The sequence below is a fragment of the Caloenas nicobarica genome, chromosome 1 (genome assembly GCF_036013445.1).
Source record: "Caloenas nicobarica isolate bCalNic1 chromosome 1, bCalNic1.hap1, whole genome shotgun sequence".
NCBI classification, from domain to species: domain Eukaryota; kingdom Metazoa; phylum Chordata; class Aves; order Columbiformes; family Columbidae; genus Caloenas; species Caloenas nicobarica.
The window spans coordinates 190,232,989-190,258,932 of NC_088245.1; the positions used below are offsets into that span (position 1 = coordinate 190,232,989).

The window sequence follows — 25,944 nt, forward strand, 5'->3', positions numbered from 1 at the left end:
AAATTCCAGCAACAAATTTTTGATGCCACTCATGTTTCCTGTTGCCATTAGCTGAACATGCAATATAAATTTATAAAACGTATTTTGGAAAAATGTTTCTCAATTGTTTTAATACTTGAATTCCATTTGTTAGACAATCATTGTATCTTTTGAAACATCGTAGTAGTAACAAGTTAACTGGAAAATTAATTTTATCCCAGGGTATAAAGGTCACAGAATGTGCAAATTATTAATCAGAAAACCTAAAAATTCTATTTTACGTCATTTCTAAAGACTGTCAAAGATTATACAGTAATCATGACAAGAAGAATTGTGAACTTAAATACACCACCACAAAAATTTTAAAACTAGACTTACTTATGACCCAAGTGTTTAAGAAAATATCCAAGCACCTTCAAAGCTTGCACCCATATACTCTCACTTTTGGAAGCCAGTAACTTATAAATTACTCTAAAAAAGAAAAAGAAATTCAACAAGTTTTTTTCAGTTTATTACTAAACATCACATATATAGATTGTATTTCACTGAACAGTGATATTTCTTGATAAATAAAACTACAAAAATAGCAGTTGACACAAAATGGAAAGATATACTGAAAGCAGCAAGAACAGCAAGAGTTTGATTATGAATTCTTCAGGTTACAGACATGGCATCTTTTGGCTCAGTTCAAAGTTTTATAACAGAAAGCAACAATCTTATCTTATACTCCTACCTTGGAACAATCAGATAAAGGACAGCCTGAGCAGCTGTAGCTTAAGACAAGAGAAGAAGATTGGAGCACACCCTGGAGTTCATTAGAGTACCTGGATGCTACTGAAAATCTCCTTTCATTCTTAAAAATCCTACTCAATATCCTTTCTACACAGGACAGGGTACCTGCACCTAATCACAGGATATTCATACTGTAATCTCATTGTCAAAAGTAAACTACAGCAATATGTTTCACAACTGTTAGCCTGGAGAAAAGGAGGCTGAGGAGAGACCTTATCGCTGTCTACAACTACCTGAAAGGAGGTTGTAGCAAGGTGGTTGTTGGTCTCTTCTACCAGGTAACAAGACAAGATGAAATGGCCTCAAGTTGTACCAGGGGAGGTTTAGATTGGATACTAGGAAAAAATTCTTCACAGACAGGGTTGTCAGGCATTGGAACAGGCTGCCCAGGGAAGTGGTGGAGTCACATGTAGATATGACACTTAGGAACACGGTTTAGTGCTGGACTTGGCAGTGTTAGGTTAACAGTTGGACTTGATGATTATAAGGTCTTTTCCAACCAACACAATTCTATGATTCTATAACAGAATCCCTGGTACATTTATAAAGCCGCATCCTCATTGCATCAAAATTTGAAATATAATAAAAAACAAATACTCTGTTTTTAAATCCTGGATAAAAAAGGCTTCAATATTTAACTAATTTATTACTTATTTAACTGATGTGATTGGTTTACGTGAAAATTCTACAGTCTTTCAGAAAGGAAACCAGCCTTGATTTAACAACACCAAAAGATAAAAAAACATTACCCTTCCCCTGGACTGTTCTTCAACAAATTTTTTAATTTATATTTTACTTTCCCATTTGAATTAGCTGAGCTTCAGCTTTTACCCATTCTTCTTAAGTCTTTCTCCACTAAAGAGTGCTTTAGCAGACAATATCTTCCACTTTTGAAAGGACTTCCTCCATTTTCAAGTGACCTCTGAGGCTTCTGTCTTCTGATAACCTAAGCAGATTAACCCCTAATGCTATGTAAGCTTTTTTTTTTTTTTTTAAATTCTTAAATGTTGCAGTTCTGCACATTCTCTCCACTTGTTCAATACAGACTTTTAAACACAGAGACTGCACCAAATAATTTTAATATTGGTACCACAAATCCTCTAGATCATTTTTACTCTTTGTTGTGTCAGGAATAGAATTCTGTCTGACTACAGACAACTATAGGCAGAAAACAAAGTCCTAATCATGAGTACAATGAGTCTTCTCTTCAACTAGTATCTAAACCGGTTTGAATGACCATGCAAGTATTTGTATGAAGATCTTAGTATTTTGGCAAAATTGAATTTATCAGATAGTATATTCCCCACCCCGCCCTGTTATACAAGCACCTTGAATTTTCCGAAGTATTTTCAGAATGGCACAAAATAAAATTATATAGTAAATATTAAATTATTAACATGAAAATTATTCATCTCTGAAAAAAACCTGCATTACCAAATTAGGCCTAAGAAAACGAAAAAAAAATACCACTTCTCTGGGAACTGTCAGTTATTAATTTTACTGTCAAACAGATGAACATATGAATTCTACAGAAAGTTTTCTTAATCTTTTCAGAAAGAATTTGAGAGGTTAGGGCATGATTTCTCTTGTTTACCTGTGCTTCACTCCAGATTATATTAAACATCTGAAGGCAGAATATGCAAAATTATTCTGAGATAAACGCTTGGCTTTTTGATTCATCTTTATATTCTATTTGAATTCTATATTCTATTATATAGAATTATACATTCTATTTGAGATCGAAAAACAAGTACAACAGTACATTTACCTTCAAATGTCATAATGATAACCTTAAGTGGAAGATTTTTTCCTCCGAGCTATCAAAACCACTCTGGTTTTGACAAAAAATATAGCCTAAGTTAATAAAATTGCAGTTTGAAAGATCAGCAAGTGTGATATTTATGTGAAAAAGAAGCAATCTGGAGAGTGATGATACTGGAACTACTTTTAAGATATTTTCTCGCTTCACTGTCTTACCGTATCCCATTTCTCTGATCAAAGGCAGGTATCATGGATGCTGGATGTTCGGACATTAGTGCCACTAGCAGCTGCAGTACATCATGAATATTTTCATCCTGTGTGACAAGCATCAATGTTATTCTACAAACTAACCTCGACAACAGGGTTCCCATAGAGCTGGTACAATTGGTTACAGTAAAAGATAGGTAACTACAGAAATGTACCTCATGCATTGTTAATAAGTAATTTAATATGCTCTGTAGTTCATCTTCTTTCACTCCTCGATCCTAAGAAAAAAAAAAAAAGGAGGGGCGTTACTCAGAGAAAATACATTCTTTCAGTTTGGTTCAAGAAAAACTTGGACCAAGTCAAGTAATCCTACAATTTTTTTCTATTTGAACTTAAAGAAAATTCTCTCTTTCACTTCATTGGCAATTCAAACCGACATGAAGTCAGCCCTCTACTCCTGCTAGGATGGACTTTTACAGTTTGGGCCTCAAAATGCTATAAATTACTACTGTCACTCCTCCAGTCCCTGACACAATGAGAAAAAAACAGGAAGAATAAGCCAGGCCAGAAAATACTGATTTTCAGTGTAGTCTTAAATAGCAAATTATACCTCAAAGACTAGTGTTCAGCTGTAACAGAAAGAGTCCTAGACCATTTCAACCTGTGGTAGGAAAAAAACCCAAACAACACAACAACAACAAAATAACCCCACCGCACCCAAAAAAACAAACAACAACAAAACAACAACCAACTAAACACACACACACAAAAAGGATAAAGCAATAACTAAATTTACAACTGCCATTACCTTTTTCATTGGATCAAGCAAACATTTACTATCATATAAAAAAAAGCCCAGATTCCTGAAAGATTCTACTACCTTTATGTTGATTACGAGTATGTGCATGAACATTAAAATTAAACAGAAACAGATACAATATCTGATAGGTATTACATATTTACTACTATGAAAAATCCTATTATACGCATGTAACAGATCTCAATGTTTTCCATCTGGAATTTTTACCTTCAATATAAGTTGTTTCAAAAACAGAAGCATAAATGCCCTTAGTGATATAATTTCTTTCTGTGAGGGCCGAGGACCATCTGGAAGAAGCAAAATATACCACATTTAAATATAAACTAATTCCTTTACTGACTGCAGCTTCTTAAGGAAATCATAGCTCCCAAACAGATTTAATATTCTATTCATTATATAAAAGTACATATTTGTGAATGATATCATTTATAACCTTTCAGAATCACATTTTACAATACCACTATATTTAAGTGATGTTTCATTTTGAAAAAAAGAAATCCATATATATATATATATTTTTTTTTTTTTTTTTAAACAAAGACACGGGAAGATGAAAGGTAGTTAACAGGTCTAGACTCACACAAATTAAAGTATATGATCTGTAGGTGTCTTCATATAAGCCAGGAGTTTCCAATCCCACTATAAGCAACTACTCCATCTATTAGATCTAGTCAACCACCCCAACGTCAGTGCCAAATTCAAGATCAAAACTATTCTGTTGATTACACCAAGTTGAATTCCACTGAAAACAACAGGAATTCAAACAACTAGTAGAAGCAATACTGTGGACATGTAAAAGGGTCTGAATACAAAGCTGAATCTCACCTAAAATATGTGACAACAATGTGGAATAACTAAGTCAGTATGTTAAATACCATCTAAATGAAATCCAACAAAGGAAGGATTAATGAAATATTAGTGGTTGCATTTACCTGTAGTAGAAAGAAGCTGTTTAACCAAAGAGAAACTACCGTCTGAATAAATATTAAATTTCAACCATAAAAAAAACCCCACAACTGTAATCCACAATACTTTAAACCGTTGTGCTTGAGGAAGTATATTAGGAAAACAGAAGTATCTAAAAAATTGAATATGAAACAGATCTTGAACAACTATATTCACTTGAACCTTGCTCTACTGTATTTTACATTGTCTCCTTTCATAAATAGTTCAGGTTGAACTGGAAATTCCTTTGTTAAGTTCCTACTTTTCAAACAATGTGTGTCGTCTTAAATTTTGCACAGTGAAAATAAATTCATCAACCATTTCATCTTATGCTGATAAACATATCAAAGCTTAATAACATTCTGTGTCTCAGTATTATTTCCAGTCCAGATGAACGCAACTTTTTAAGGAAGGTTTTTTTATAGTCTCCGGTGCCACTCTTAGAAGTAAAGCCACTGCTGTGCACACAGCAATTCAAGACTGAACAAGGGCAAACCTGAGGGTAAGTTTTATTTGCTTGACTAGCAGGAACAAAAAGAGTCATTAATCCTCTCAAGTTTTCCTCCCTGTTTAGGCGTGGAAACAAGAGAACTGGGTACTTCTCCGAAAGAGGCAAATAAATCTCAACCTCCCTCCCCTATCATGTGTAAAAACTGTAAGGATACTGTTGTAAAAAACTTATCATATAGGCTTTAAAGATAAAGGAACAGTTTTATACCCATACATTCTAATGGCACTATGAAACATCTATTTCCCATTGTACAAAAAAAAGAGTAAGTTGGATTTTTTTGGTACTAGCTGCAACTACATTAAATATTCCATGTGTTTTTATGGCAATGGTGTGCTTCTAGCCAACAGCTATTTTTTTTCCTAATTCAAATGCAGATTAAACCCTAACTGCATCACAGAAATCTGTTCCTTTGCACACTGTCTTTCCTCCTACACCACGACAATATCGGAAAACTAGGCCTAAAAACTGAGGTATTTTGTCTTTTCTGGAAGATTGTAATTATGGAAACAGAAAACAGAACACTAGGGCAATGGATTTTGGTAACAAAAATTTTAAGGAAGGATTAAAAAAAAGCTACCCCAAATTAACCAGGAACCTGTTCAAAGATACCTGAGTTTAATATTTCTTATTCACATACCCACTAGTTTCTCTGGAGATGTGTGAGAACCCTGAAAAGGGTTCTTCAACACGCAGAAGACACCAAAGCAGTTGTCGCTTGCAGGTTATATGTCAAGCAGGTGAAATGATATTTTTTCCTTCAGTCCTCCAGTACTACTTATTCCTTGCATTTTGAGATACTTCTTCCTTCAGTCCTCCAGTACTACTTATTCCTTGTATTTTGATTGTGTCTTCAAGATTCATTGCATTGGAATCAGAAAAAGGGGACAGCCTCTGCCCAAAAGACTATTAATCTAAAAAAAAAATTAAAAGAGGACCGGTAGCCACCCACACCCCCCAAAAAAAAGGGCTGGAAAAACTGGAGGCTACGTAACCAGTAGCTTGCTACAAATAGTGGACTGCGGCAACAGTCATCTGACACAGATTGAATGGAATCAATCTTGGAATTGTAAAACTACATAAAAAGGATTTTCCACTCTAACTGTTATGTCATCATACTTTTTTGCTTGATTACTAGTTGAAGAACTTCATTACTAGTTGATGATTTACTTTTAAAAATGCATTATTGACGAAATAATGGTATAATTTATTCTATTATTTAAAAATATATAACATATGCACATATACTGAGGCAAAGAGAGACAGGTAGATCTTGTTTTTCAACTCAAACACTGAAAGGTAGTTTTTACTGTCTGTTAATCTTCGTGGCCATCACTGGATCTAGACAATTCGGTGTCACCACCACTTAGAAATGGATAAAGACTGCTAAAGACTAAAACCAAGCCCAAACCAAATCATCAACAAAGATAATTATTTTAAGATCTGCTACAGCAACCTTAAGTCTCTAATATAAAAAAGCAACATTCTTGTTAATTGGCAATGAGAAAGGATGCCTCCCCTATCCCACACCAGGATGAATCACAAAATCATTTCCTGCTTTTAGATTTAATGTATGCATTCGTTGCAGATAGAACATGATTTGCATCAGATTTTTTTAAATATACGCTCATAATGAGAGTTAGCCCATTTCACCAGAGAAAAATAAATGAAAAAATTTATCCAATTCATCCTTGCAGCACAGAGCAATTATAGGGGCATAAACCAGAACTAATTAAGAGGGAATAAGTAAACACATTCACAAAGTACAATCAGTACTGGTGTCAAAAACTGATTGGGAGCTTTGAATAACAAAAATAAGTATTTCTAATCCTGTCTTTAGAAAAAACACATTGTGTTATCAGCTCTACAAGCAAGCAAATTCAACGTTCTTTCACCTGGCTTTTTTATGTGTAGACAGCACAATTTTTCTATTCCTTAAATTACTAAAACATGATATGGAGAGTTGAATCTCATCTCCACACATACATAAATAACATCACGTTATGTGGATCACAGAAGGACCTACTTACTGTTGCAAAGCTAATAAGAATTGAGCTCCACTCTAACACCTCGAAACAAGTCTGCAAAACTTTTTCTGTCCACAAGAACTGCAGTTACTTTCTCCTTATAATAATTTCCATAATTCCTACTTAACTAGCTCAAGTTCAAAAATGCTGGACATTGAAAACGTGCTTGAAAACTCTACGTAACAGGAATCAACTTGGACATTAACAACCGTACATTCTCTAGCGGAAAGCAAGATCCCGCTCATAAAGGTCTGTTCAGAGTAAGACTTGGGAAGCAAACAGGAATCACTAGCAGATAAAAATGAATGCTTGGCCAGCAGCTCAAGAATGAACTACATTACCCAGTAGTCTGGAACTTAAAATGCACATTTCTGTCATGCAACAATGAAGTCGCAAGTATTTCATAGCGATGCTCCACAATGGAGTCCAAAATTACAATTTAGCTTTAGTACATTTCTGAGAGTTGTTAACAGAGAGTATTCCAAGTTTGTTTGTTTGTTTGTTTTCTTAGGAAAAAAAACTCCACAACATTTAGTTTATTTTGCTGTTATTGCCTTCATTTTATGCTTTCTCACTACTGCACCTCTGTTGGTTCACCAGTATTTTCAGAGAATACCATGCAGTCAGTAAGTAATTGCGATAATGACTTTTCAAGGCAGGGTTAACAAAAAAACTAAAGCATCCAACAGTTAGTAGATATCCAAAGATGAGAATAAAAAAAAAGGTTCAAATTTTTCTCTGTTGCTTCGATATTAAAAATGTATGTGTTTCGCCCATTCTCAAAGACACAGCTTGGCTTTTCCTTAAATATCAGTCTAGTATATACTTTGAAAAGACAAATCATCAAAGAAGAACTGGGACTGGTAACATAGCACTAAGACATCTTTGGCACCTTGAAGTATTATCATTGAAATGAACCATCTTCCATAGTAAGATAAAGAGTTAAATCTTTGCCCACTTATTCTCTTATTCATTCCCGAAATTCACAAAAGGAAATAATTATGGAAAGAAGTAATACATTTTTAGACAATTTTCACTCAATTGCCTGCTTCACTGTGTCTTTGAATGCTGCAAATGTTGGACAACCCTATGATCCTCTCCCGCCTTCACATCTTATTCTCTGTAATTTAACAAAATATTAAAGTCATGCACGTGGCAAACCAAGAGAATAGCTATAACCATAGTTCAAGTGTAAAATGTAAAATACAAAAAAGTTTAGAGATTCTTTCTTGTGGAAGTTGGTTTGACTTTTTCTGATCTTCCTGACCTGAAAATTATTTCACAAGTTTACTTTTAGTATACTCTTAATAAAACACAAGTCACTTTTGTCTTGCTACCTAGTTATAACTAGCAATTTAATTAATTAAAAAACACACCACAAACACACTACCAAAAAAAAGAAAGTAAAACTTGTCATTCTAAACAGAAAACTTGCCACCACTATGTAGATCTATATCTAAAATATTAAACCTACTAAGAATAATTATAAAGCAAGCTGATAAGCAGAAATTTTGAAAAAATGTTCCTAGTACTTCAGAAGGAAACAAATAATACAAATTTAGTATATTGAATCCAAGAAGAAATACCAGTTTGAAACAGGAAAACAATAATGAAAGAGAAGATACAAAATCAGATTTGAAATAAATAATAGTTTCAGTTGCCTCTGATAAGGGAATATCAGATGCCATTTTCTTGCATTATGAGATTTTTCTGTTTCTTACAGTAAAATTACTGCTCATTGACAATAGGCCATTTTTTTCATTTTGAAATACCAAGTACTACTTAAAATGCAGCAACTCTAACATTCACATAATTGTATTTTTACAGTGTAAGTTTCTTGCTTTTACAAACTTCTTCTTATGTATTATTCTGCATTTTCTCAAATGATAAACTTTCCAGCTATGTGTGGCAGTAGTGGCTGTATGCAGGCTAATAAAAATCAACACAAAACCAAAATCCTGGAACGGTTAACTGAAATATGAGGATTAGTGAAGTTACGAGTCGCTGAAAACAGAGGAGGACAGAAAAAAAGCATTCAGCATATTAACTGCAGCTCCTTATAGTATTCTAAGACTATAATCCTGAATCAGCCAGACCTGCAGACCACATCGGTAGACCGCACTTAATGTTAAAAGAAGGAGCATCTGCTGAAGAAAAGTAATGTAATATCCAGGTGATTCAACATTTTGAAAAATTTTCAGGACTTTTATCAATTGAAAGTAATTAATGTGAATTTGACAAAAAACTTATATAAAATTAAGTTAATATGACATTAAATTTAGTAACCCATCACCTCAGCAATTATTGTATTTCCACAGTCATTTGCTTGCAAATCACCACAATGATTACAGCTCTATTAGTCAGAAGCAGAAGCTCCCTGTGAAATAATAACAAAAAAAGTCCCAGTGCAGATTTGCATGGAGAAAATTCCATAGCTATGCTGGATTTGCATTGCTGTGCCAGTGATCTCGCTCCGTGATAAGCTGGCTTTCTTCAACTCAACACAGGAAAAGTCATTTTACAGACAGGGGAGTACTACAAAATACTTTCTTAGAGTTGTATCAATTACATGGGACTAAGGAACAGGGAGGAAGGATAAGGAACAAGGAAAAAGGTTGTAATTAACCTTTTAAAAAAGTAAAGATCATTCAGAAACCTAACTAAAGAAAAAAAAAAGAGAAAATTCAGATATAGTGGATAATAATATATATTTGCAATATATGCATGGCTTTACAGTTTATTAAACGTGTGAAGGCCTTAGTAACTGTGATTTTTTGTGTCACACTACTACAGCAAACAACCAGTAATTTGCACTATCTGATTACCTTTCAGGGATCTACCTGTTTGCCTTTGTCAGAAAAAAACCAGAATATTGTCTGGAATTGACATAAATGAGAAGTGAACGTACTATATCCTTAAAATAGGTAAGAATGAAAGAACAGATAGGAAAGTAAAACAGCCATATGTATGCTAATTTAGAGTTAACTGATTCATTTCTCATGCCTAATTTTGTGTCCTTGTGTACTCCCATGCCTTCTGTTCGGATTTTGATGAATACATTATATACTTTTTTCTAGCTATTCAACTGGCATTACACATGCAAATACTCAAAAAATACAGCTAACTGCAGAGGGGCAGATCTGGGCAAGATAAAAACAAGCCATACCTCCTGCAGAAAGAAATGTCATACTGTTTCCACGAAAGAGCAAGCCTAGCCAGAGGCAAGTCTGTAATATGCAACACATTTTCAAAGTGGTGTTGGGTGCTAGTATCGTGACACAGAAGTACAGGATTTCTTTAATTAAAATCAAAACAAAACAAACAAACAAACACCAACAAACACCAACCAACCCAAAAGCAATTACAGCAATAACAAGCGGACAAAATTATCAAACTTATGGTCTCAAACTAGTTGAGCAATTTTCCAGGTCTCTGTCTAGGTGTAAATATGGTTGACATTTGGAAAGTTTACTTCCCAACAGCTGGTCATTCAACAGTCACAAATGCAATGTACATATTATAATTTGATCAGCTGAGTTTTTAACATCCTGATTCTGCCCTGAACTCAGATATGGTCAGCCTGTCTGATGGTAAAGCTGCACCTATGCAGCACAACCATGTAATCCCCAATGGAGTTGAGCTCTGAAAGCACGAAGCTGGATGAAGTCAGTTCCGGGGTAGGATTCAGCTCAGTCTAACTTCAGACATCTACAGTGGAGTTGCCAACACATGAGACAAACTTCTAACACTTCCCTGAAGTCAGTGGAGATCGAATCAATATAGCCAGTGGAGTTTAGTAAGCAACCATCTTTCCAACTAAATAGTTCTCAAGGCTCTGTCAACTAGGGGTAGGACACAGCTTCCCAAGCAGACTCATCACTGTAATTTGACATGCCATAGATATCCAACATATCTACACAGAGCAGGCAGATTTGATGCAGGACACACTGGACACCTGCATCCTTCCAAAAGGCAGATGCGATGACCCATGGAGACTAAAATGATGGCAGAAACCCATATTCAGGCACTGTCTATAATCAGCAGACATCTAGCTCGGACGGAGACACCTTCATTGTAGGTGTCAAAAATGAACTTAATTCCATTTTGGCAAAAGGAATCCAGAACCAGTGTAAGTAGAAAATATACATTATCACTGACATTACAGTTAATCTGATATTACAAAACTTTTCATTCAAATAAACACAGAACAGGAACAGTTTGCTTTTGTTGGGTATTTTTAAAGCAAATTTTAATAATTGTATGAAGAACATTGTTAATCTAACATTAAGAGAACTATAAATCGGGTCCCAGCTCTACCAGCAGCTCTTTCTGTGAGCCTCAACAAGTTACAACTTCACCACCTATTAGGATACCTTATCTAGGATAAGAATTGTTCCTTCCATTTTAATTTATCAAAAGAAAATATTGAAGAAAAACCCTATGCATACAGCTCACTTACAACTGAAGAATTATCCAATAACTTATATATGCCACATTGTTAAATATTTGGATATGTAACAGCACTAAAACATCCCTCAATTATTCAATTTCTCAGCATGACAGTAATAGTTACAGAATACAGATAATTAATATGTTGCCCTGTATGAATTATTTTTTAAGAGACTTTCAGCCAAATCCTCACTGCTTTACACAAGTAGTCAGCTAATAGTAATGACATTACAGCTGCAGTGTATAGGATTAGAATGGTTTGATGCTCTGGTTAATACACATCTGTTACATGAAGTGTTTAGCCTGTATGTATTATTGTATTTTGTTGTTGCTGTCATTCAGTGCTTCCTGAGCTAAGCAAATTGCATGACTATAAGCAAAGTTAAATCAATCTCTATTTTATAAGGGCAGAGGAAAAGATACGATTAAACTGGAAAGACAGTTTCAGAGACCTCAGCAGTGAGAACTAAAAGCTTCCACTCTGTTTTCAAGGTCACTTAACATTACCAATCATTCAAACCCCACAAAGCTTTCCTTGGCATATGAAATCCACTTAACATTTCATCTCTGTTACAGAAGAAGAAAAATAAGTGATTTAATGTGTTTCCTGAAGTACACCCACATAAGTATATGCTATACCAGTGAAGACCAGAGTTGGAATCTTCTAGGAATACATATATATGCATAGGGAATTATAAGAGGTGTATAATACACCAAAAGTATAATACTTGCATAGTCCTTCTACTGTTGACCAGTGGTACTGATTATTGCCATTTACTTATGTTTTTGTCTACAGATCCAAGAAGCTTTCACACATTTATATCATAAATCTTCCTATACAAGAAATGTTTCTATTTTCTTTCTAGTGGATTGCACTTACCTAATCCTTTAGGAGTAATGCCACTGCTATCAGCAGGATTAACCACCCAGTAGTAGTATTTCAGTGTGTGCATTAACTGCAATACTGTTCCTACTCTGCGTATGGTGTTATAGATTGTAGCAGTTCCAATGAATTCAGCTGACAAGTAGGTATACAAAGACAGCTGCACCTGAAGAATGAAATAGTTATACACATAAATGGAATTTATGCATTAATAAGCTTAATTTGTAGGTTTTTTAATATTTACTTTGGATGTGGCATGAAAAAACTAAAAAATAATTACAAACAACTTAGGGCAGGTACTGGACTGACATCTGGAATGAGCTCCAGAGGTTCCTTCCAACCTAAATTTTCTGTGATTCTATGATTTATGTCACAATAAACATACTGGTTTGTTTTCTATTTTGGCTTTTAAAACTAGAAGTATATATTATCAGATTATGGAACAGAGTCACTTTTACTTTGGTCCACTTTCCTCAACTGTGATTATTTAGGAAGACAACTACTTCATTATCACCAGAGAGATGAGTGATAACTTTTCACAGTTTTTATCAAACCAAAATACCTAATTTGAATTAAAAGGAAAGTTTCTGCAAAAGCGTAAAAAGAGAGGCTATCTTACCTTTTGCTTAGAAACAAAAATACATACATATGCTTATTCCTTGGGAAAACAATAAAACAATGTAACACAGCTATTGAAAAAGGGACTACATTTCTAGAAACAGTCTTTCAATAGTATTAGCCAGAATTTAGGCAAGAATGTAACTGCTTTTAAAAACTTATAAAAGACACTGGAGACAATATTTAAGTGGGGTATAGACTTCATGATCCACACCCCGCCCCCCCCGCTTTGTTATTACCATGTTTTAAAATAAAAAAATTAAAAACATAAGTACCATGGTATAAAAGAATACTTGTAGGAGACTGATAACATAATTCAAGTGCACAATTACCTTTGCAGGGGTGTGTATCCAGATAGCAGGATTAAACAGGATGTGATCACATAATTGCTTCAGCAGTGGTGCTCCATGAGACAATCCGTCCAAATATTTTGCAAAAGACAAAAATTGCTCCAGAACTGCTCTGGTTATATGAACTCTAGATGACTGGAGAAAAATAATCAGAAAGAACAAAGATAAAGAAAAACCTCCTTCCTTAATATACTTAGAGTAGAAATATGGTGTTATATTTTCACCAGGTTCATCTTTACTAAATGCGTGCAACCTCATATGTTTTTTTGTCATTGAATATGAACAGAAAGTAAGAAAAAAATATCAGCAGCTTATACTGTCTAATAATAGTCATGGTCTTTCTAATGGCTACATTTAACAGGTTAAAAATATTCATCAATAATTGGGATTATTTTTTTGTTGTTACTAGCGGCTTTGTCGTCGTTTGGGGTTTTTTGTTGTTTGTTTGTTTTATAATAATCCAGTCAGGATTCTATATTTAACAGCACAGTGCCTTGAGAACGTAGTCTGAAGTCCTTAACTCTTCTTCAGTTAATTATGTGTCTTACTGAAATTGGGTTTCTCAGTATGTAAACACACATTACTGGTAGACTTGCTTTTGTTTCTTAAACATAAGCAGGTATTTGAAGGATTTGGGTTGCAGGTTTCCTTAAATTTCAAGAAAGTTCTTCAGTTTCATAGCATATGTTATAAAATCACTGTTGATACCTGCTCCTTTGCAGTAATATGGCATGTGGACTTTGACAAACTTCTTTCTACACGAAGTTAACAAAAGGAACTAACAAAAGCAAACAAACAAGCAAACAAACAACAACAAAACCCCACAACATGAAACATCCTTCTCCTTGCCTTCCCTAAAATTGTTTCAATTACTTTTAATGCTCTAAGTACTGTTTGGGAACATGCAGACTTGTTATTTTTAGAAGTGAAGTCCATTTGTCAGTAAAACAAGTTCAGCCTGGATGCTGAGTTTCCTCTGGTTTGTACATCACAACTCACAATAAATAGTCTGCAACTAATAAGAACAAAAATGTTACTTTGAAGTTAAGTCGGGAAAAAAAAAAAAAGCTTTCTGTCCCCTCTGAAGTATTAGATCACATGCAAATGAACAACAGATAATTTACAAATAATAAAATAGAGCCTGGCTAGGAAACAAAAGGATTTTTTCCCACCATGTGTGCTAACTGAAGATAAGCATATACTGAAAAAATAAAATATATCCTTTTGAAAAACCGCAGCTAAGGAGAATATAGCACAAAGAAATCCCAGAAAACAGCATATGCTGTAAGAATTAGGTTGTCACAGAAAGTAATCAAAATGCTTTAAATATTCACATACTCTGAGTTTAATGATTGTAGCAGGTGTTAATTGGAATAGTATGCAAACTTTTTTAAATTTTAATTTCATGTACAACAGTCTAAATTGATGTATTCAATGTCCATAAACCATAGTGCTCTACTCAAGAGAAAGGGACTTCATGAGTGTTCATTAGCCTGCCTTGTATATAACTTACAGAACTGCAGCTAACAGCTTTGTAAATTCATTCTGGTGCTGTCACAAGAAAACGTACCATAAGATAAAAATAAACCAAACCTTAGACTAATTCTTTGACATTCTAAATCACACTTGCTTAGTACAGAAAACAGAGAAGTACAGAAAATAATCTGCATTTAGGTATTACTTCAGGGAAGAGAAAGTCTTTCTACTATAAGAATGTATTTCCCTAGCTGAAAATAGCATAGGGAGCAGAATGAGAGAAATTATTTGTCATTCTTCTTCAAAATTTAGTACATTTCTAAAGGTGAGATTGTTCAAATTTAATTTCACCATTGGACATCACAAAGCTCTGGTCATGACTTCTTCTTAAATGACTGTTACACTGACTGCTTGCTAACGAAAAATACCATAGCAGACATTCAAGAAGGTCAGAGCCAGGAGATTATATCCAAAAATAAGAAAGTAAAGGGAATGCCCCTTGCAACTGTTTCTTTCAGAAATTAAATTATTTTACATTTTTCTTCTTCAAAACACAGAGCAACTATTTCAACAATTTCAGAATTGAGCCACAGAGGATTAACTTAATTTTTATTAATATACACAAAAAAATAAATTTAAACCTAAATTATGATGTCTGTGATACCCTTGTACTACTTGGGACCAAGATAAATTTTCCTAAATGAGAGTTTGGGGGACAGAGAGCACAGAAAGATAAATGAAAATGCATTAAATTGATTCACAAACAGATCTACAGTAAAAGCATAAATTGGAAAACCAGGGTCAACTCCAGAAAATTATTTGAATATTGGCATAGGAGAGGATCAGGAAGATGAAAAGACTCCTGTAGACAACTTACAAGAATTACAAATCAAAAACATCTTGTATCACAAATATATTTTATTCCACCAGTCCCTTGAGCTAAGTGATAAAAAATACCACTATGACAGTAGAAATACTAAGAAGATAAAAAGCACCTCCAAACATACCTTTTCAAGGAGGTAGCCAATGACTAGAAAGCCTTTTCCACCAAGCATTTGTTCTTGCATGGCTACTGAACTCTTAAGAAGCTCAACCAAAAAAGCCAATAGGGTAGCACTGCATGTAAAAAAAACAAGCAATTTTTTCAGATTACAAATGCAGAAAAATCAATCTGTTACATTCCAAATATCCACCAGCAATTAAGTGAACAGAAACAGGCTTAAAGTAGTGAGCAATTCCTTGAAAGAAAACAAATCTTACTCTTCTGTTGACAAATTTCTCCAATGATTGTTCGCATATTACAATGGTAGGAGTGGAAGTTCATATTCAAATAGAAGTGGAAAAATCATTTTGTCAGCTCTTCTGATTTGACCGGGACCATCCCAGGTTTTAAATATACAGCCCTGCAGCTTGCAGGTCTAGCCCAAGGTTTTGCAGTTGGAAGTGGCAGGAGATGAGTGGGATCCAGCTGACAGTGCTAGAATGACGCAGGCAGGGGCCATGCCAACCATTCTACCATTCTAAACTGCAAAATTTGCAGCCACTAGGTACATAATCATTCCACACTTTCGGTCCCTAGAGCCACTACTACCACAGCAATGAGACATAAAATGGCTGAATATGCCCACGGACAATGATGCCCACCACAAACCACAGCAGAACAACAGCAGGGTGAAGTTTCCTTCATATTTTCTCCAGACCAAGCACAAGAGTAATATTTAGGCCTGCCCACGTAATGGTGGAGCATCACTGAGAGACTCTAGAGGCCAAAAGGAAATTGCCCAGCAGCCCATCCCAGCAGTGCTCAGTCCGTATCTGTCAGTGAGGTGTTCAGAAAGCACAGGAAGGGGAAAAAAAGTGTTCAGAAGATATACGAAAGACTGCAGGGGACAGACTTACAAAGACAATGAAACTATGTTATGAAAACCAACAGCAGAAACTTATGACAGATCAATGCACCGTGGGAGAAAAATACCAATTGACTCCTGGGTGGTGAGAGGGAAACAAAGATGCACTCATCTGTTGCTGAAAAACCCAGAGGAATGGGACGAAATAAAAAAAACAAAACAAACCCAAAAAAAACCCAAAACAACAAACACAACCCAGAACAAACCACGTATTTATGACAGAACACAAATATTTAAATGATTTTTCAAACAACTCAAAAAGGTAGATGACAGAATGCATCGTACTGCCTGCACAATGCATATATAAAGCCATTATTCCTTTTCTAAATATGAAATATGTATAACGATTCCTAGCTGCACAGACAAATATCCACAACCACGAAGGTTTTCACACAGGTGGTGTGCACAGGCAAGGGTGACAACTGTGGCTTTTGTAGGTATGAAAAAGTGAATGAAAGGAAATGTCTAACCTGCATTTTATAATTTTCAACTTTACCTACAGTATCTGGTCAGCTAAAGGTTTGCTTTATTTTCCTTTGAAATCAATGTTGAGATTGGTTAATCCAAGCCAGCACCAGAAAATAATCCATATGCTGCAGAAAACAAGATTTACTCTATTTGGTGAGCAAGGCTGCCATGTGAAAAGTACACAGTGTAGGAAAAGTACATGCTGTGAACATGAAATAGTGCCTTGTCTTGCTTAATTGTTGAATGGTCACAATAATCAGTCTAAAATAACATACAGAATGCTCCACAGAGTGTTAGCAGTAAAAGAACACAGATAACATCCATTTACAGTACTCCAAAGCTTTTATCAAAACAGCCTGTCAAGGTGTCACATCAATTTCAAACCACATTATATGCATCAATTTTTTCTTACCCTGAGTTAAAGTTTCTGTTGTATTTGTCATCCAAAATGAGATACTCATCATTTTTTTCTACATGACAATCCATAAGAAGCTCATGTAAAGGGCTGAAGATTTATATCTAGAAACTGTTTGGTTTTTGTTTGGCTTTTTTTTTTTTTTAATTGGATAGGTCAAAGAAAAGTCCACATAGACGGTGCTTATTATCATCCTTTATGAGTAACCTTATGACTTAGGAGGACAACTCATTATGCATAAAGTCAAGAAACAGTATACATCTTTGCAGGATTAGGAACTGAATTACAAAAATAAATACTATTAATATTATATTGAAAAGTTTAAAAATGTTATTAAAATGGTTCCAAAGATTGTTGTACCATGAACATGACACCAGACTTAAGTCTAAAAGGTTCTACTTCCACTTCTACAAGTAATTTATCAAACTCCCTTTTCTTTGTATTGCAATTTATTTGTCCATTCTATGATCTTAGATGTAAACTCAATGGGCTGGAGTTATTCTTCTCTCTTGTTAAAACAGTCTCTATGTAATTGTTAGGAATTCTGATAGGACTCTGAATAAAAGTTATAAGACACACTAACAATAAAGATTTTTCTCTCTTTAAGTTGACATAAAACTCACCAGTCAACTCAGAATTAATGAGTGGCCAGTTAATATTTAACCATGCCACAGACACAGAAACATACAAACTGGATCTGTGCAAGAAAGACTGAATCAACAAAGTTTATTAGTTCACATGCAGATGGAGCCCAAATATCACTTTTTCAATATTAACCATCTCTATGCAGGGTATGGCTGAACTGATAAATCCTGTCTGCCCACACTAGCTCTGCAAGAAGCTACCTTAGCTATCTCTGCAAAGTGATGCCAATGTTTCTAGTTGCAGGAAAACCTATTAATTCAGACAATACTTTTGTGAATGAGCTATGCCTTTTCCTACATGCAAAATGGCTTTTAACATCTATCAAACCAGACACATAAAGACACCACAAGGCAAGTCTGCAGAGTCAGGTCTGCAAGCGGTAACTCTAGCTTCTAATCCTGCTGCATTATCCAGAATTGCCACTGTAAATAATAGAGTTGCCTGTACTATATCGTAATTCAAATCTTGGGATAGCACACGCGAATGCATCATTACACTTTACATCCTCAAGCACATAAAAAATTCCAAGTACCAGAAAAAGCAGCAGTTAAGGAGAACCACCTGGCAGTCACACAGAGGCACAATGAATTTTGAAGTGTATAGTGTAGGACAATTTTACTGATGAAAATAGCACCATCATTAAATGTAACTAGCAGTTTGTCCACATTTTTATGCAGGAAATGAACAGTTAAAAATCTGTAATACTTTAACTGATAGGAGAACTGTAAAATCAAAATGGAAGTGTTTTTAAATTCTTACTGCATGTACAGATTTCCAGAAATCCTGCTTACACTTCTTTCAGGTGAAACTTCTTTTTCGGAGGAGGAAGGAGAGAATGAAACTGTACTAAATAACAGCTGTTGCACAGAACATTGTTTTTACATGTTATCTACCCTTTATGCTAGAGAGCATTCAATCTGCCTGAAAAGACCCAAGAGTTAACTATTTTCAGATAAGCTTCCCCAACCTCTTCAAAACTTCTCTTTCCTCATATGTTCAGACTGACCTCAAGCAAACATTTAAGAGTATGTATGTGTGTATATATATATATGAAAAAATATATATTTTTATATATAAAAAGCCATACTGACATAATGGATCTTTTCATCTCAATATTGCATTCTAAAAATTTAGTCTTCTAAAGAACTGACTGCATAATTTAGAGGATTGTATCCAGAATAGTCAATTTATGGAGTCATGTTGGCAGCTGAATAAATTAAACCTGAATTTTTTAAATATAAAAATGTTTATCAGCAGACCAAGGTTGCTCAAATCAGAGGAAATGATATTGATTAGAAGACTATCTTCTAAGATGAACAATTTTTCAAACAGAATTTAACAAACTTACCAGTAACTAAAATGCATCGGATTGCTGCAGGGCTCACACTAAACTTGCAAAATTCTGTGCAATGCCATACAAAATTTCTCTCCATTCTTGCCTATTTTCAACTCCCCTAGATACAAAGGCAAATATAAGGGATTCTTCAACCCATTCCTACATCTCTGTACCACGCCCTGCCTAGAACAGCTCAGTTTGCCTGCAGTGTAGCTAAGATCCAGATACACAATGGAAGTATATATGTCAGCGAACACTAAATCATACAGAATTTTGATTTCTACTGAAAATATAATTAATTTCGGGACTAATTTTTTCCAGTAATTTTCCATTACTAGGAGGCAGAAGAAAAAGCCTGCAGACCAAAACATGAAGATGCTGTATTTGCAATGGTTATGACACTGCTTATTCTATAATTAGTGTACTGTAGAGTCTCTCGAATACTATTATATACAAAACTGAAGATTAATTGCATTGTTACAGCACTGCCTGTTTTTCCCCTCAAACAAACATGTTCCTTGTAAAAACAAACCAACCAACCAACCCCAGGAGCACAGAACTGATGTTTACAACATACATTGACTGGAAGGTGTTCTTAAGGATGCTTTCATACCTATACATATTTGTTATATATGTGTAGTCCCTATCTTTAGAATTCAGACTGTGATTCTTATGATGTGCACTGTGAAGTTAAAAATACCACCTAGTTTATTTCATTCATCCACATATATATATAAATAACTATTATGTTTCAACATCACAAGCTTCAGTCAGTCATGCAATGTTAACTCCTTAAATGGAAAATACACTACAGTATTCACAAAAACAATGGGTTCTGTGGATAACACTCTTCAAAATTTCAAAATATGACACTTCCTTCTTCATTAAAAAATAAGAACAATTACGTATATTAATAAATATTTCATTATCACTGCCCATTTATATTTATGGGAATTTTAAAGAACCTTTTCATATTACACATAAAAGAAGCTCACAGTGGAAATCCCAGGGTTATGAAGTCTCTATGCTATGACAATCATTGAACAAAAAAGAGCTGCCTTTATTGAATTCTAAATTGACTGGTAGTTCCCAATAAGTGAACAATTATTACTGTTTTGTGGAGCTGAAATACAGGACAATTTAGATAATCTATTCTTATTAAATAAGATTTTATGACTTCACTTACAAATGAAGCATCCTATTAGGAACATAGTCTTATACTCAAACGCAGATGACAAGGGTTTTGGAGGAATAAAAGAAACCCTAGACATCAGCCATTGCACCACTAGGATAAAAGTAAAATTACTCTTTGCTTTTTTGTGTGGTTTGTTTGTTTGTTTGTGGCTTTTGTGTGTGTGTGTGTTGGGGGGAGGGTTGTTTGTTTGACTTGGTTTTGTTTTTAAGAAATCACTATACAGATCAATTTCTCTAGTCTACTCTTTCCTACGATCATTTTCTCTGAAAAAATTACCTTAATTACTTTAAGTTTCATCTTGGATTCTATGTTACAAAGTTATCTTGATTGTGCTTTACAAAGGGCACCTTTAATTAAAATAGCATGTAGCTCTAAAGATCTAAGTATGTTGATTAATGACAGATGAAGAGGCTATGTAAAAGAGAATGATGCAGGTATTTGTTCTGTCTGTTATCTTTGGGGAGGATCCTTTATAAACTAACTCCATTTGTATTTCCAGCTCCTACAAAACAAGACAAAAGTATCATATGATTATACTCCATCATAGGCTGTTAGAATCATAACTTTTGGAAAGTAATCTTAACATAAACAGATAAAGTGGTATTAAGGAAAATCATATGCCAACAAATAATGTTTTATTTTTATACAACAACAACAACAAAATCCTAAGGGACTTGCCCCTTAACTTCAATTCAAAATGCAAAACTGGCTGTATTGAGATAAATTATTACTCTTCACCTGCTGGCTGACAATTACATCTTATTGTTAGTAAACTGTTCTAAATTAGTTTGTCTGATTAATTAAGCAATTTGTTACTTCCATCACAATATTTACTGAATATTTCATAGTATGGACTTAGAAACCCTCAGGGAGAAGCATCAGCAATATATTAGCAATATATTTTGATGCACAGCAGATGCAAGATGATCTCTACTTCATCACTTTATTCCTTCAGGAAGAAAACCAAAGCACAAAGGGTAAGCATGGATTTCAGAAACTGTTTTGACTGCACTTATAACACAAGTTGGGAATACAAAAAGGGATTTTCATCAAAGTTAAAGCATGAAATCAAACACTTGTGCATGTTTTAACATAGTCAATTGCTCTGCTCCTACACTACTAATTACTCATATTCATTCATATTTATGCAGTCATGGCCACTAAAGCCTGAGTGCTGCAAAGCCAAGAAGGGTTCCCCTAATCATGCTGAAGGTAAGATAAACTCAGAGCAGAAGAGATGTGGACAGATGGTGGGGACGGAGAGGAAGTTCCCATGAGCTACAGCAGCTCTCTCAAGTGCTTCCTTAGCTTCCACTATCTTTTTTCTTTCTGTAGGCTTGTTGGAAAGAGGAAACTACTTCTTTCTTTTCCCTTTTCTCCTTTTTCACCTAACATATGAGGACAATAAGAGAAGACTGCTAAATGTGTTTCATCCAAACTGATGCATTAAACACATGTCAGATGAATATGTGTTCAATAGGAGAACTAGAGCAGTAAGTCATCACACACCTCAGCTTACAGGCCCAACATTTTGGGAAACAGACTCCAGTCATAAATTAGCCACGCTGAATAGTTCCAGGATGTTCTGGAATATGCAGGGGTACCACAGTTTAGGAGTTTACAAAGGACTTCTACTGTGACTGTATTTCCATTATAAACTCCTGTCTAGGCAGTCTGATTTGGGAAGTCATTTTCCTGGTGTTACTGTTTGGGAAGATTCCAGTAGAACTGATTTCAGCTGAGCACAGCTAAGCTATACTAGAAATGTGAAATTTCAGGTGTGATATTAATTCTTGTTCCCTTAAGAATGCATGAGGAGAACGTTATCAGCACCTAACTCTGCAAACTCCAAATTGTAGACTGCAGGTAACAATGGACTGGGAACTTGGCTCTCCGTTAGAGGCACAAAGATATGTGCAAGGACCCTGGAAAAGGATGACTTTCATACTCATCATCAACTTAAAATACCTGGGCAAGCTGGGGCAAACAAGAAAATTCTTGAAAGACAGTAGAAGAGGACTGATTAGGTAAGTAGGAGACTACGTGGCATTCATGGTATTTGCTATCATGATCTTAAATTCAATTAAAATAATGACATTATTAAGAAGTATTGGAAACTCACAGCTTTTTCACATTAAACTAAGAAAGAATGAATACATCAAATTTTATTTCCTATCAAGTTGTGCTATTTACTGTCTGTGGAAACTGACAGGGAAATTGCTTATTTCCTATCGTACTTAGAGAACTGGGCTCATCTATAAAAATGCAGATGCAGGAACACTACTAGTTACATACAGGAGTCTAAAGAGTTATCAAATGAATATTGAAAATACTAAAAAAAAAGAGTAGAAGATATTAACTGATCAAAGCAGAACACATAGCTCATTTACAGGAAAAGATGAAGAACAGGACTTCAAACATTCATGGAAGCATAGAATGGTTTCGGTTAAAATGGACTGTCAAAGCTCGTCTAGTCCAACCCCCTGCAACGAGCAGGGACATCTTAGCTAGATCAGGTTGCTCAGAGCCCCGTCCAGCCTGGCCTTGAATGTCTCCAGGGATGGGGCGTCTACCACCTCTCTGGGCAACCTGGGACAGTGTTACCGCTGTCATTGCAAAAATTTCTTCCTCATGTCTAGCCTGAATCTCACCTCCTTTAATTTAAAACTGTTACCTATTGTCCTGTCACAACAGGCCCTACTTTTTAAAAAGTCTGTCCCCATCTTTCTTACAGGCCCCTTTTAAGTACTGAAAGGCTCCAATAAGGTCTCCCCAGAGCCTTCTCTTCTCCAGGCTGAACAACCCCAACTCTCTCAGCCTGTCCTCATAGGAGAGATGTTCCAGCCCTCTGATCATTTTTGTGGCCTCCTCTGTACTTGTTTCAACAGTTCCATGTACTTTTTATGTTGGAGGCCCCAGAGCTGGACACAGTACTCCAGGAGGGGTCTCACCAGAGCTAAGCAGAGGGGCGGAATCACCTCCCTCAACCTGCTGGCCACGTTCCTTTTAACGCAGCCCAAGATATGACTGGCCTTCTGGGCTGCAAGAGCACATCGCCGGCTCATGTCCAACTTTTCACCCATCAGTACCTTCTCCGCAGGGCTGCTGTCAATCCCTTCTTCCCCCAGCCTGTACTGATACCAGGAGCTGCCCTGACCCATGTGCAGGACCTTGCACTGGACCTTGTTGAACCTCATGAGTACACAGGCCCACTTCTGAAGCTTGTCCAGGTTCCTCTGGATGGCATCCTGTCCCTCAGGTGTATCAACAGCATCACTCAGCTTGGTGTCATCCACAAATTTGCTGAGAGTGCACTTGATCCATTATTCTTCCCCCTCTCACTGATCCTTCCATTTCATGACTTACAATAGGTCAGCGAAACAACCTGTGTCAGGACTACCTATATTAAAGAGTCAAAATCATGTCAGTAATAAAACTGAGTGAAAAGATGCCTACATTTACTTTGCTACAAATTTGGGGGGTGTGTGTATGTATCACCTTTAAGAAAGTTAAGGTGGGTCTAGGCACTGCATTTTTATGGCATAGTGTACGTGATCTAGCAAATCCAGTTAGTAACTTCTAGAATAAGCATAGAAAAGAACATTTTGGAACAACTTAATCTATTTAAGCAAACAGCTGTAGCTCCTTCTGCTTTCAAATATTTTTCCAATATGACACATTCCAAAGCAACAATCTCATCTAAATTAGCACTTGTTATTTATTCTGTGATGGAACCACATCAGTGCCAAACACTGTGCACTCAATACCTTGTCAAAATCAGTCTGTATCCCAGTGCTCAGCAGACCCAAACGAACTCAAAACCATACATCAGAGATGACAAAAAAGCAAGTCCTTCCTATGATATTACCCATATATGATCAAAGGCATCAACAACAGCATCATAATAGAAAAAAATACTCTATATTTCTCTTTATTGCATAAACATCTTATTGACCTAAACTGCTAAATTTTCTATTCTAACCAGAGTACTTAAAGGCGGAATGAAAAGTAACGGTCTTGGCATTCGAGTTGACGGACTGCTCTTCTGAATAGAAGGCGCATCACTTTATCAAAGAAAATGTACTTAAGATACGAACTCAGTTTCCATTCTTTTAATTTCAGTGTATGAGGGCATAAGAATCTATACAGTGCTTCAAAAGCAGAATTGTAGGTTATTTCAATATTCAGTCTCATAGAAGATTTAGATAAGGCACACACAGGGATATATACATTACAAGAATAAAGAACATTCACAAAGAACACAATTGAACCACAAAGTCACTATATTCATATTGCACTGCTTTATAATTTAAAATTTTATTTACGATGAATCCATAAAGAAGATATAAATTGTAAGCGGATCAAGACAATTAAAAACCAAGGTATTCTCCCACAGTCCTGCTAACAAACCCTTTCTAATGTTAAACAAAACAAAACAAAAACAACCACCAAAAAACCACAAATACTTGAGAACCTTGAACTTCTTGAACAGATATGTGCAGAAGAGAAGGAGGTAAGAAGGATTCGGACAAGTAGCCTGGCAACCTAGAACACTTACACTGGGGTATCAAGGTGTTTATACTTCCTACTTCCAAGGAACACATTAAAACAAAAGGCAATAGAGCTATTCACAGAGTCCCCCCAGTTGGCCACCAGAGAGAAATTAATTCTACAGCCACAGTAAGCCTTTACAAACATAACAGTCTACTGTCATCAAGCATCATCTGGACCTTTTTTCTTGGCAAAGAGGCATACGGATTATCTGCTTATAAATATACATATATTGTAATGGCTGAATGCCAACTAGTTTTCAGAAAGTAGTGCTGAAGCCCCCTGCTGCTGCTCTGGATACATTTTTATAGTTAAGAGGAGTAAAAACAAGTATCAGTCACAGTTCAACAAATGAATTTTGGAAAGCAAAAAATAACAAGAGGATAGGCCAAAAAAAGAGGGAAAGAAGGAAAGGACCCAGTAAGTATACTTCTTCTCTTATTCCACCCCACAAATAAATCTTCAAGGTATCCCTGTTTTTCATGTTTAGCCCCTTTTCCCCATTATCTCCTTTCTTTGCCCCCAGAAATCTTTTATTCCTTTATTTGCCTACTTCCTTGTTCACTTAAGCCATTATTTTTCTCAATACCTACAGGCTATTAAATTAAATAT

General features: G+C 35.3%; 1 protein-coding gene across 7 annotated transcripts in view; it reads right to left on the minus strand.

Annotated features, from left to right (window-relative positions):
• NBEA (neurobeachin) overlaps positions 1–25,944 on the minus strand; it is a 490,542-nt gene that overhangs the window by 343,018 nt on the left and 121,580 nt on the right. For all 7 annotated transcript variants that reach the window (XM_065627071.1, XM_065627076.1, XM_065627075.1 and 4 more), the window contains exons 11-17: positions 15,823–15,931; positions 13,322–13,474; positions 12,369–12,537; positions 3,767–3,846; positions 2,955–3,017; positions 2,749–2,846; positions 358–450 (exon numbers count right to left, since the gene is read on the minus strand). In XM_065627071.1, the coding sequence (XP_065483143.1) occupies positions 358–450; positions 2,749–2,846; positions 2,955–3,017; positions 3,767–3,846; positions 12,369–12,537; positions 13,322–13,474; positions 15,823–15,931 (765 nt within the window). The remainder of the gene's footprint in view (positions 1–357; positions 451–2,748; positions 2,847–2,954; positions 3,018–3,766; positions 3,847–12,368; positions 12,538–13,321; positions 13,475–15,822; positions 15,932–25,944) is intronic.